At 41.1% G+C, this 14,170-nt stretch overlaps 1 protein-coding gene across 3 annotated transcripts in view; it reads left to right on the forward strand.

The window, feature by feature from the left end:
- Positions 1–14,170, forward strand: part of TXNDC16 (thioredoxin domain containing 16) — a 77,427-nt gene that overhangs the window by 42,440 nt on the left and 20,817 nt on the right. For 2 of the 3 annotated variants that reach the window (XM_080917324.1, XM_080917326.1), the window contains exons 12-16: positions 222–362; positions 1,830–1,889; positions 8,732–8,900; positions 9,570–9,706; positions 12,142–12,226. In XM_080917324.1, the coding sequence (XP_080773450.1) occupies positions 222–362; positions 1,830–1,889; positions 8,732–8,900; positions 9,570–9,706; positions 12,142–12,226 (592 nt within the window). The remainder of the gene's footprint in view (positions 1–221; positions 363–1,829; positions 1,890–8,731; positions 8,901–9,569; positions 9,707–12,141; positions 12,227–14,170) is intronic. The other variant, XM_080917325.1, reaches the window with a different exon arrangement.

Genomic DNA, 14,170 nt, shown 5'->3' on the forward strand with positions numbered 1-14,170 from the left:
TCACTCTGGCTTATTCATAGGGCTGACACAACTCTCTGATTGTGTCAGCTGCAAGAGCTAGCTTCGGCCTCCATTAATAGAGTCAGTTTACACAGTCATGGGACTTTCCTGAGGTCACATCCACGCAGAGCGGTGGAGCCCACTTTTCCTGTGATGGCTCGTGACATTTCAAACATTTACTTATTTAGTTATGTCAGTTAACTTCTTTAAAAACATTTTAGCTGTTGAAGATGATGAGGTTGCAGGAACCGTGTACAGAGACAGGAGGCCGCTCCCTCTGGAGTTGTTGCTGGAGCTCACAGAGGAGACGTTCAACACAACGGTCGCAGCTTCTGACAGCATGGTGCTTTTCTATGCTGCCTGTGAGTATGGGCTCTGAGAGGACGCTAGCTAACATGCGAGGATTAAAACGATGGGTTTCATGGTGCTTCCCAAGTGTGTGTATATATATATACACACACACACACATATATATAGGCATAGTTTTAATGCCTCAAGTCGACTTGAAGCATTTACTTCTGATTCTAAGGAGGGACACTTACTTTCTGTGATTCCTGATATATAATTTACAAAGTGAAGGTCAATGATTAAGCTAGAAATCCAGCAAGTTACCTTTCAAAGCTAGTATTATTGAATGTAACTATTTTAGATATATCAACATTTTTATAGTACCATAGGAAATCGATTATTTTCAAGTAATGCCATTTCACTGTGTCCAGTATGGATGAAAATATTAGTTGCATTTGGAATCAGTATAAGTGATTGAATACTACTGGGAACTTTGTAGTATGAGGTCTGTAATTTGGAAATTCTAGTTTTGGTAGTTCCCACATAGCTCTGTGTGTGTGTGTTTGTGTGTGTGATGTATATAAGCATATCTGTATGTGTGTGTGTGTGTGTGTGTGTGTGTGTGTGTGATGTACATAAGCACATCTGCATGTGTGTGTGTGTGTGTGATGTACATAAGCACATCTGCATGTGTATGTGTGTGTGTGTGTGTGATGTACATAAGCACACCTGCATGTGTGTGTGTGTGTGTGATGTACATAAGCACACCTGCATGTGTGTGTGTGATGTACATAAGCACACCTGCATGTGTGTGTGTGATGTACATAAGCACACCTGCATGTGTGTGTGTGTGATGTACATAAGCACACCTGCATGTGTGTGTGTGTGTGTGTGTGATGTACATAAGCACATCTGCATGTGTATGTGTGTGTGTGTGATGTACATAAGCATATCTGCATATGTGTGTGTGTGTGTGTGTGTGTGATGTACATAAGCACACCTGCATATGTGTGTGTGTGTGTGTGTGATGTACATAAGCACATCTGCATGTGTGTGTGTGTGTGTGTGATGTACATAAGCACACCTGCATGTGTGTGTGTGTGTGTGATGTACATAAGCACATCTGCATGTGTGTGTGTGTGTGTGTGTGTGTGTGTGATGTACATAAGCACATCTGCATGTGTATGTGTGTGTGTGTGTGTATGTGTGTGTGTGATGTACATAAGCACATCTGCATGTGTGTGTGTGTGTGATGTACATAAGCACATCTGCATGTGTGTGTGTATGTGTGTGATGTACATAAGCACATCTGAATGTGTGTGTGTATGTGTGTGATGTACATAAGCACACCTGCATGTGTATGTGTGTGTGTGTGTATGTGTGTGTGTGATGTACATAAGCACACCTGCATGTGTGTGTGTGTGTGTGTGTGTGTGTGTATGTGTGTGTGTGATGTACGTAAGCACACCTGCATGTGTGTGTGTGTGTGAGAGACATACATAATCCTGCCCTGATGTCTGTTGGATTTTCTGACTTTTTAGGGCACGCGGCATCCATGGCGTCTCTGCAGTCCTATATTGATGCAGCAGTTAAATTGAAAGGTATTATTCTGTGGTATACATGCTTATTTTTTTGATCTGAATGTGAAACTTTATGCAAAACCATCTTAAAGATGCAAAAATCCCCACCAAAACCAAAAACCAAACCAAACAAACAAACAGAGCCCACAGAACTTAGACTCGGCTCCAGGACTCGGTGAGTAAATGAACGTGGTGGTGCGTCTCCAGCAGGTTTTACATTCATTCGGGACCGCTTTATTCACCCTGAGCTTTTGGGTTTCTACAGGAAGCTGAAAATTGCCTTTCAAGTTCTGTGAGGAATTGTGTTGGGGATTACATTGGATTTGTAGATTTTTGAGGCTATTTTGAAGGGTGTTATTTCCATGTTTTTGACTCTGTCATATGTATGTAGGAAGGCTACAGATTTTTTCGTAAGTTAATTTTGTAACCTAATTTGCTGAAAGAGCTTATCAGTTGTAGGAGTTTTCTGGTGGAATTGTTAAGATCTTATCTGTACATTAGTGCCCTTGTGTATACTACGGTATCATCTACACATAAAGACACATTGACTTCTTCCTTTCTGTTTGTGTCCCCTTGGTCTCCTTCATTTGTCCCATTCCTCCACTTAAGACTTCTCTAATTTGTTGTATTGAGTGGTTATGGAGAAAGTGGATACTTTTGATTTGTTTCTGATTTTAGTGGAAATGCTTTGAGTTAACTTTCACTTACGCTGATGTTGGCTATTGGCTTGTTTTAAGTTGCCTATGTTATACTGAGATATGTCCCCTGTGTTCCTAACATCTCCAGGACTCATCTTGAAGGGTTTTGTCAAAGCCTTTTCTGCATCTGAGACAGTCGTTCTGTCTTTATCTGTCAGTTTGTTTACATGGTGTGCCACATTTATCAGTTTACACAGTGGCGCCTTCGGCCCAGCATCTCTGGGATGTCTGCTTGATGATGGCAGGCATCTTTTTGATGTGTTCTTAGATTTGGTTTGTAAGTATTTTGTTGAGAATTTTTGCGACAGTGTTGATAGTGGAAGTTGGTCTGCAATTGTCTGTCTTTGTCTTTCTGTATGGTTGAGGTATCAGTGTAACTGCAGCCTCAAAAAAAAAAAAAATAGACAGTGTTCCTTCTGTTTTTATTTGTGGAATAATTTGAAGAGTATTGGGATTAAAAGTCTCAGAGAATTCATTGCTAGTGCCATCTGGCCTTGGCTTTTTCTTTCTTTTTAAATGGGAGACATATTGCTGGTATTTCACTAGGGGTAATAGGTCTGTTTATATTCCTTATCTGGTCTTGATTTAACTTTTTAACTGGTATGTATTAAGAAAGTTATCCATTTCTTTTAGATTTTCCAATTTGGTGTAGAGGTTTTAAAAGTACAACCTGTGATTCTCAGAATTTCCTCAGTGTCTGTTGTTCTGTCTGTACCCTTTTGTGTCTAGTTTTGTTAATTTGGATCTACTCTCTTGGATTCTTAGTCACTTGTCTATGGATTAGCCAATCTTGCCATTTTTTCCTTAGAAAATAAAAACTCTTTGTTTCATTGATTCTTTGTAATTTTGTTGTGGTATTGTTTATGTTTTATTGCTTTCAGCCCTGAGTTTGGTCATTTCTTGCTGTCCACTCCTTTTGGGTGTGATTTTTTGTTTGTTTTTGGTTTAGAGCTTTCTAGTATGAGATCTATCTTTATGTGGGCACTTAGTGCTGTGGACTTTCCTCTGAACTGCCTTTATTGAGTGCCATAGACTTTGGCATGTTGTGACTTCATTTGCAATCAGTTTTAGAAAGTTTTTCATTTCCTTCCTCATTTCTGTCTTGACCTATTTTTATTCAGTAGAGAGTTGCTCAGTTTCCATGAGCTTGTAAGTCTTCTGTTGGTTCTGTTGTTGATAAACAGTTTTAATATGTTCAGAGAATGCTGGGTGTTAGTTTTCTTGTACCTGCTGAGATCTGTCTTGTGTTCAAATATGTGGTCAGTTTTGGAGAATGTTCCATGAGAAGAATGTGTGGTGGTGTGTGTGTGTGTGTGTGTGTGTGTGTGTGTGTGTGTCTGTGTGTGTGTGTGTATGTGTGTGTTTGGTGAAATGTTTTGTAAATCTCTTAGGTCTATTTAGTTTATGATGGTAGTTCCATTTTTTTTTTTTTTTTTTTTTTTTTGGTTAGTTTTTTTGTCTGGATGACCTCTATCTATTGGTGAGAGTTGGCTATGGTAGTTACCCATTATGAGTTAATATGTGATTTAAGCTGAAGCACTTTCTTTTATAAACTTTGTATTCTTGCGTTTGGTGCATACGTGTTAAGAACTGCAGTGTTCTCTTGTTAGGATTTTCCTCTGATGAGTATGTAGTGTCTGTCCTTTCCTAACTCTTGTGATTAGTTTAACATTGGGTCTGTTTTGTCAGATATTAAAATGGCTATACTGGCTTGCTTCATAGGTCCATTTGCTTACAGTATCTTTTCCCAATTTTTTCCCCCGAGGTGTTGTCTATCTTTGATGTTAGGGCATGTTTCTTGGATGCAGCAGAAGGATGGATCTTATTTTTTAATCCATTCTGTTAGTCTGTGTCTTCTTATTGGGAAATTGAGACCATTGGTGTTGAAAGTTATAAATGGGCAGTGTTTATTTTGTAGTTGTGATGTTCTTCCCCCTCCCCCACCTCTTATTTTGGTTTGCTGGTCTGGGGTTATTTATTCCTTCTGCTTTCTTGGGTGTGGTCAACCTTTTTGAGAGGAAGTTTCCTTCTAGCATTTTTGGTAGAGCTAGATTTATAGATCAATACTTCTTAAATTTGGTTTTATCATGGAATACCTTTTATCATCTGCTGTGATTGAAAGTTTTGCTTAGTAGTAGTTCATTCTGGTCTCTTTGAATTTGGAGAATATCTGTCTAGGCCCTTCTGGATGGTCTCCATTGAGAAGTCAGGCTTCATTCTAATATGTCTGCCTTTATATGTTATTTGGCCTCTCTATCTTGCAGTTTTTAGTATTCTTTCTTTGTTCTGTACTTCTGTTGTTTTAATTATTATGTGTCATGGAAACTGTCTTTTTTGTTTTAGTCTATTTTTGTTGCTCTGTATGTTTCTTGTATCTTGATAGGCACCGTCTTCATTAGGGAAATTTTCTTCTAATAGTTTGTTTAAAATATTTTTCTGTGCCTTTGACCTGTGTTTTTTTTTTTTTTTTTTTTTTTTTTCTCTTCTATTTTGTCACTTTTAGATTTAGTCTTTTTATAGTGTCACAGATTTCCTGGATGTTTTGTGCCTCAAGTTTAAAATAAAATTACCATTTCCTTTGACCAAGGCCTCCATTTCTTTTATCTTGTCTTCCCTTCTTGAGACTCTTGGATCTCTTGTATTCTGTTGGTGCACTTAACCTCTGAGATTCCTTTTCCAGTTTTTGAAGTTTTCATTTCTAGATTTTCCTGAGTTTATGTTTTCTTTATTGACTCATATTCCACTTTCAAGTCTCAAACAGTTGCTTCATTGCCTCCCACTATTTATTTGTACTTTCCTAGATTTCTTTAATGGATTTATTAATTTCCTCTTTAAGGACGTCTCCCATATTCATAAAGGCTGTATTGAGGACGTTGACTTCTTCAGCGATGCTGCATTTTTAGGGCCTGCTGTGTTTGAGTTGCTGGGCTTTAGTGATGACATTTGTCTTGGCTGCTGATGAGTTTTTATGCCCGTCTCTAGGCATCTGGGTCCTAATGTGTCTTCGTTGTGTTGATATTCTGCTCATTGGTTTCTGCTGCCCCCTCTGGTATTTACAGGTGGGTTACCTGGTAGGGAATGCTTCTGAGATATTGCCAGTTGTGACTACTGGGTGTTCCAGAAAGAATGTGGTTTGGGTATTGGGATGCTTAGGCATGGAAATGGGCATGAAGTGGGCTGATGGAGTCCACAGAAGAGAGGAGAGCAGGTTGTTCCACAAGTACACGCGCATTCCCCTGGGATTGGTAGTAGAGAGTAAGGAGAGGCTGCAGTAGGTAGTCTGCTACTGGGCTAGAGATCAGACTGGAAGGGTGGGGAGAGAAAAGTGAGAATGAGAATAAAGAACTGAAAATTACCAACCAGCTCCCCTGGTGAGCATGGGGGGTTCCCAAGGAATGTCTGAGGGCATTGCTGCCTGAGGCAAAGGGATAGGTGGTCAGGAAGGCTACAGGAGAAGATCTGCATGGTCCACTAGAGATGGAAGCAGAGAGGAAGGAAAGGCCATCATTTCCATAGGTGAGTGTACAAGATCAGCTACAGGACGATTGGATTTGACAGAGAATAGAATGAAGGTCTGGAGACCTGCTTCCCTGGCTTGTGTGGCTGATGGGTTGCAGGGGATTCGGTGTCTTGATTTCTGTAGCTAAGACAAACCACAGTTACGAATAGCAACTTAGGAACAAGAGGGTTTATTTATCCTTATAGTCTTTCATGGAAGGAACCCAGGGAAGGAATTACAGGCAGGACTGGATTAGAGGCCATGAAGAAATATTGCTTACTGGCTTGCTCTCCTTGGTTTTATCAGCCCGATTTCTTAAGCAACGCAGGACTACCTGGCCAGGTTGATACCATCCACAGTGGGCTATGCCCTCCTCCATCAATCATTAGTTAGACAGTGCTCCACAGATGTGCCTACAGGTCAGTCTGCTGAAGGCATTTCCTCAATCATGATTCCCTCTTTGCAGATAATGCCTGTATTTATGTCCAGTTGATAAAAACCAAGCAGCTCATTAATATCAATACCAATAGTATTTCACTTCTGTGATCACTGCTATACAGGTTAAATATTTTATACCTGAAAAACTGAAGAATAGAAGTAGTTTGGGTGTATTTAATTTGGAAATAAATTATTTAATTTTAATATGATATAAAATTTATATAACGATATAATGAGATATCTTGGGGATGAGACTAAGATCTTACGTACATCTCGTAAATATAGCATCCGTGTAATTTCTGGTTATAGTTTGTCACATTAGTCTGTAGAGTTTTCCACTTGTGCTATGTGAACACCCAATAACATCTAGATTCTGGAGCATTTTATACTTACCATCAGGATCTCTAGAGGAACAGAGCCAGTAGGATGAATATATCAAAACAGGATCTGTTAGGTTGGCTTACACAACGTGGCTAGGTAACCCAACATGGCTGTTTCTACATGGACAGCCCTCGAGCCCAGTGGCTGCCCAGTTCACGAAGCTGGATGCCTCTGCAATTGCAGTGATTTTGGAAGAATCCTGCAGAGCCCTCAGTCTGGATTGGAAGCTTAAAGAAGTTAGGCTCTGATACCAGCAAAGAAATGTATCAGAAGTAGAAGCAGCAGCAACTGAGCAGATGAACAGGGAGGCTCGTTGGCGAGACAGGGCAGCAGAACAAGGTTCCCTCAGGACTCCCTGAGTCTGGCTGCCACAGTAAGGTACTGCTTACATTCAGGATGCACATTTTTACTTCACATAACCTGATTAAGGGGTGCCCGGTAGCTTACCAGACAACCACCGCCCCCTTTGCACCTATGAGGGTGCTCCTTCACCCACTCACCCACCCCTGCCTCACCCCTCTAGCATCAAACCTCCACAGAACTAAGGGCCTCCATACCCATTGGTGTCAGATAAGGCCATCCTCTGCTACATTTGCAGCTGGAGCCATGGGTCCCTCTGTGTATACTCTTTGGTTGGTGGTTTAGTCTCTGGGAGCTCTGAGTGGTCTCTTTAGTTGATATTGTTCTTCCTGTGGGGTTGCAATCCCCTTCAGCTCCTTCATTCCTTCCCCTAGCTCTTTCTTTATGGTCCCCAGGCTCAGTCCAGTTGGTTGGCTGTGAGAATCTGCATCTGTATTTATCAGGTGCTGGTAGAGCCTCTCAGGGAACAGCCACACCAGGCTCTTGTCAGCAAGAACTTCTTGGCATCAGCAATAGTGTCTGGGTTTGGTGTCTGCAGATGGATGGATCCCTAGGTGGGGTGGTCTCTGGATGGCCTTTCCTTCAGTCTCTGCTCTGTTTTTTGTCTCTGTCTTTCCTTTGGACAGGAACATTTCTGGGTTAATTTCAGAGAACGTTACATGTTTCATTGTTGAACAAGTAAGAATGTATGCTTTATGTCCTGTGCATTTTCCTGGGATGAAAAGAGATCACTGTGTTTAAATAGCCCCCCCCAGTCACATGCTTTGATGGTAATGTATAGAGGCACAGTCCCTTCTCCCAAGGAGTTTTCTTCATAAAGACAGACATTAAGATGATGCAGATAAACACAGAGCTACAGAACTCGAGGAGGAACTGAGTAATGTAGTTCTGTCATAGCATGTAGCAGAGGGACCAGGTGCAGACGGGGTTCCAAGCAAGGTGTCCATGAAATAGTGTCATATTGACACACGCCTACCCTTACAAAGCTTATTGGGGATGGGTGAGGAGGAGTTTGCTGTACCACAAAAGATTTGATTTTGAGAGATACTGAGTCTGGGAAGTGAAGGAGAAACCTATAGTAGTTATCCAGCAAAGAGAACCATGGCAGTGCATGTAAATAGACAACTGGAAGCATGTAAAACTGAAAAGAGTGACTGAGTAGGCATCTTAGGGAGATGAGAGAACATTGCGTTGTTTTCTTAGCTGCACAAGACTGTCCTCCTCACCACTGGGCAGACTGGAAAGTGTACTTGGTTTCAGACATATAGAGTTTAGAAGATGCTCATTCACAGGATAACAGAGACACCACTGAAGATAACTGGGTCTGGAACTTCAAGGAGAAGTTGAGGCTCAAGAAGGTCCCAACTCAGTAATAGAAGAGTCCACAGAAGGGTCCAAAAGGGAGACGTGGGATCATACAACACTGAAATAGTGCAAGGAACGATGTGTATCAGTGTTTATAAAATGTGCATTTCCCTTTAATTCAGGCAGGTCCACTATCCTTCTCACCAGGATAAATTGTGCAGACTGGTCTGATGTATGTACAAAGCAAAACGTCACTGCATTTCCCGCGGTAAAGTTATATAAGGAGGGCGAGAGCCCAGTGTCTTACACCGGCATGTTGGGAACTAAAGATCTCTTGAGGTTTATCCAGCTGTAAGTACTCAGCTTCGCTCCTAAGGTGCCTAAGTTTGAGCCGTTGTCTATCTCCATGCTTTGTGGATGTGCTTTTAATAGGCCAGGGAGCCTAGAGCTGAGATCACGGAAGCTTCTGATGCAATAGCATGTTCTGTCACCTTCATTTAAAGAGTCAGGATGTTTGAAAAGAATAGTTTTGTCCAGTAGTCTGTATAATCTATAGTTTATCATCTATATAATCTATTGTTTGTAATCTATATAATCTATTGTTTGTAGTCTATATAATCTATAGTCTGTCGTCTATATAATCTATAGTTTGTAGTCTATATAATCTATAGTTTGTAGTCTATATAATCTATTGTTTGTAGTCTATATATCTATAGTCTGTAGTCTATATAATCTATAGTCTGTAGTCTATATAATCTATAGTCTGTAGTCTATATAATCTATAGTTTGTAGTCTATATAATCTATTGTTTGTAGTCTATATATCTATAGTCTGTAGTCTATATAATCTATAGTCTGTACTCTATATAATCTATAGTCTGTACTCTATATAATCTATTGTTTGTAGTCTATATAATCTATTGTTTGGTAGGTTCTGTGTCTTTCCTTTTTTTCTTTATTTTTTATAAACTCTAAAATATCTTTAAGAATTAATTTTGAACATAGTTATATATTTATCCAGAAACAAGATTTCCTGTCCAGTGAACATAGCTTCCATCCAAGAAGCAGAAAAATACCTACATGGGGAATTGTATAAAGATCTGTTCAGCTTTACCAGCGTGTCAGTTCTGGGGCTCTTTAGTCCGGCCATGACATCAGGTAAATAGAGTTGAACTCTCCTTTTTAATTTCATGTTTTCTGCATGCATGCGGGCGAGCGGGCATGTATGTACATGCACACACATGAACAGTCAGCTGCCTGTGAGTACATCTGTAGAGGCCAGAGGTTGACATTTTGAGACTGTCTTCTGAGCTGCCCACCTTACTTTTTGAGTCAGAGCCCTGGGAACCCTCCTGTCCCCACCTCACAGTGTTTGGATTATAGATGCACACTGCCTAGCATTTAGTTTTTTAATGTGTTACACGGATTCATTATGTTTATATAGTAAACACCCACTGAGCCATCTCCTTAGCCCAGGCTTTTATATCGCATGACTTAAACACTTACTGCTTAATAATTGTTTAAAAAATTATTCTTGTAGTGTATTTTAAATATAGGGAGAAATCTGAAGGAAAAACCCTGTGACACCATCACTCAAAGAGTTTGCATTATTTTTCTTGTTTCTGTGAATAATTACCTGACAAGAAGCAACTTAAAGGAGGGGACCTGGTTTTACTCAACCTGGCAGGGGTGGTGTGGAGGCAGGAGCATGAGGCCACTACTCAAGTGTAGGCAGACCAGGAAGCAGAGGGTGCGTGTCAGTGCTCAGGGCTCACCGCTTTTTCTTTCTTGTGTTTGAATTTTCATTTTTTAAGTAAGAGCAAACTTTTCGCATACAATATCCTGATTATAGTCTTCCTTCCCTCTGCTCCGCCCAGGCCCTCTCCACCTCTCCTCCTGGATGGACCCACCCCTTTTCTGTCTCCATTAGAAAACAGACTGGCATCTGAGGGATCATAATAAAATATAAGATAAAACAAAAACAAACAGAAGGAAAAGAGCCCATGACAAATTACAAGAAAGAGATATAAAGAGACACACTTGTTCACACAACTTTACACCTGAAAGGATGTCCACTAATACCTTCCTAATGCCGTGACCCTTTAATACAGGTCCTGATGCTGTGGTGATGCCCAGTCATAAAATTATTTTCATTGCTATTTTGTAACCATAATTTTCCTATTGTAATAAATTGTAATGTAAAATAACCGATATTTCTTCTGGTCTACCGCAACCCCTGTGAAAGGGTCGTTGACCCCAAAGGGATCACAACCTACAGGTTGAACCACTACTTTAGGCTTTTAAAATCTAGTCAATTGGCCAGGAGGTGGTGGAGCACACCTTCAATCCCAGTGCTTAGGAGGCAGAGGCAGGTAGTCTCTGTGAGTTCAAGGCCAGCCTGGTCTACATAGTGAATTCCAGAACAGATAAAGCTATGTAGAAATACCCTGTCTTGAAAAAATATTAAAGGAAAAAATCTAGTGAATTAGAATACTTATCACAGATATGATGTTAAATTTGATGTCATACTTTCCATCCCCTTTTTATATACCTAAAGATTACATATATATATATATATAATTTGTCTACAAATAATACCTGTACTCTTTTTCTTATATAAATGAAGAAAATACTTGGGTCTTTGCGTGGGTTAGAACTAGTTAATAGGAATACACTTCCAGTAGAGTAACTGTGTTTTTGGTAAATTGTGTTACTTGTGTGATTGCAGATTATATTGGCTACTCATTTTAAAATGGGGTTTTAGTGCTTGGTTAGTGAATAAATAGTTTAAGGTAGCTAAACATCAATGGCATTAAGATTTGGTCATTGTGTTCCAGTTATTTACCCTCATTTAAAAAACAAAACTTTGTTTAGTGATTGTTCCAGTTTAGTTCTGGTGCTGAGATGTAATAGTCGAACCCAAAGCTATTTAGAAGAGGAAAGGGTTTATTCAGCTGACATTCCTGGGTCACAGTACATTGCTGAGGGAAGTCATGACAGGAGCCTGAGCAAGCCGGGAAAAGCAAGCCAGTAAGTCCATTGTGGGTGATGCCATCCCTGGGCTGGTAGACCTGGGTTCTATAAGAAAGCAGACTGAGCAAGGCAGGGGAAACAAGCCAGTAAGCAACATCCCTCCATGGCCTCTGTATCAGCTCCTGCTTCCTGACCTGCTTGAGTTCCAGTCCTGACTTTGGTGATGAACAGCAATGTGGAAGTGTAAGCTGAATAAACCCTTTCCAACCCAACTTGCTTCTTGGTCATGTTTGTATAGGAACAGAAACCCTGATTAAGACAGCAGCCAATGCTTTTAACTGCTGAGCCATCTCTCCAGCTCCCAAGTTCTATAAATCTTAGAAAACAAACAAAAAAAAAAAAAATGACATTAAGAGAGCATTTGTTTAGGAAGCCACAGTTGTATCCTATCAATAGATCCCTCTTTAGGTATGCCACAAAACAGATTTAGCTGTTATGTGTTTACACTTAAGCCTTTGAAGTTTTAAAGAAATGGAGCCTGCCATCCGTACAGTCTGTCTCAGCTGCCTAGCACACATGATGTTAAAGTTCACGAGCTTCTCTCATCTCTGTCTCTGCAGCAGAAGAATATTTCAGGGAAGCAGGAAAGCAGCTAAGAGGCTCCGTCATCACTGGGGTGTATTCTGAAGACGATGTTTGGATACTGTAAGTTTATGGTTCTTCCAATTCTGGGACAGTTGAAATGAGACTTAGCAGAACCACAGTTACATTCCAGTCAGCACACGAGGTGTCTGGGATTTCATACACACGTAGCCTGGTTTGCCGTTTTCCTTCCCTCCACTCCCTTGTGTACCTGTCCATCCTAGTATTCTAAAGTTTCGGTTTTCTTCCATGGAGATGTCTGAGAAGTGCCGTGCTGCTAGATTCTTTAACTGTTCCTTCTGTAGTGACTGCAGGAGAGCTCTTGGACTCAGACTTATTTTGAAGGCATCTACAAAAGTGATGACACTTATTTCTGCTCCTGTATCAGTTTTAGTCTTTAGATCCTGTTACTTGTGCTTAGGTTTTCCTTGGAGTCTTTATAGTGTTGAGAAGTTTACTTCTTGAGTCATGTTTTTATTTGCCACTGGAGAATATATATAAGCATTTTAAAACTTCTGCTGTACCGACCAATGAGTTCACATGGAGAGACCCATGGCCCCAGGTACATATGCAGCAGAGGATAGCATTTTCTGACATCAGTGGGAGGAGAGGACTTTGGTCCACCAAAGGCTCATTTTCCCAGGGTAGGGGAATGCCAAGGTGCTGAAGTGGGAGAGGGAACACCTTCATGGAGGTAATGGGAGGGGGAATGGGGAAGAGATTGGGGAAGGGGATAACATCTGAACTGTAATACAGAGAATATCCAATAAAACAAAACTTCTGTTGTTCTACCAATGGAATATGGGATTTCTGTGCGTTCCCAGCGTACTTGAGTTGCTATAAAATAAAGAAGTGGGTTACACATTTGGAAATTTGTATTAACATATCACATTCACCATGAGCAGTTGTGTGTGTGTGTGTGTGTGTGTGTGTGTGTGTGTGTGTGTGTGTGTGTAGACTTACAGTAGAAATATTTTTGGAGAGTGTTGCTACAACCCTCTTTTGCTCCCAGATACCTGCAGGGCATTTCCATGCCCACGTTAGCCTGTATAGCTCCCTAACAAAAGACACAGAATCCTGATATTTCTATTAAGCTGCCACCCAAACTGGGCACATTCTGAGTTATTCTAACCTATATTCCAACCACAGACCCTGAGTTGTTTGGTAACTGAGTCTTGCTCTGTTCCATGTGTGTCCCCAGGGCCAGCTTCTCAGGCTACATGCTCAGGGTCTATCTCATGGTTCATCCTGCCTCACAGGGACCTCCCCTTCTTCCTTTATCCGTTCTCCCTGTGATCCCTACCAGAAATACCCTACTTAATCCAAAGTTTCACCTTCCTCTTTACTCTGCCATAGACTATGTACTTACCAGCTTTTTAGTTACCAGTCAAGGATTATTGGGTAGCACTCTTTACAGCACACAGGTCAATAAAGTGCCCATGTCATTGGGACTTTTCTGGACCAGAGAGAGGGCATGGGGACCACCATTAAGACTCAGGAACCGCCTGCACACAGCTGAGCCCGCAGAGGAGCCTTGCAAGTGCTCTCCTACGTGAGCCAACAGAAGCTTGCCACATACCCTTCAGGCTGCCCCAGGAGGGATAGGAGGCCAGCTAGCTTGGTACACTCTGGAATCAGGTCCTCTTCGGCCCCACAAGAGTGCCAGGCTACTGTGATCAAAACTCAGGACCTGCCTGCACATGGCTGAGCCCCTAGAGAAGTCTTGCAAGAGCTCTCCCACCTGAGCCCATGGAGACAGAACAGAGCCACTGAAATCAGAAGCCGAACACTTGGAAGCAATTTTCTTCCTGAGCCTATGGGCCCTCAGATCCACAAGAGAGACAGGCTCCAGTCATAGACAACAAGAGCACCTGTAATCACAGACAACAAGATGGCAAGAGGAAAGTGAAGGAACCTAAGCAATGGAAACCAAGACAACTTAGCAACATCAGAACCCAGCTCTCCCACAACAGCAAGTAGTAGATTGCCAAACATACCAGAAAAACA

The sequence above is a fragment of the Micromys minutus genome (assembly GCF_963924665.1).
Source record: "Micromys minutus genome assembly, chromosome: 5".
NCBI lineage: Eukaryota > Metazoa > Chordata > Mammalia > Rodentia > Muridae > Micromys > Micromys minutus.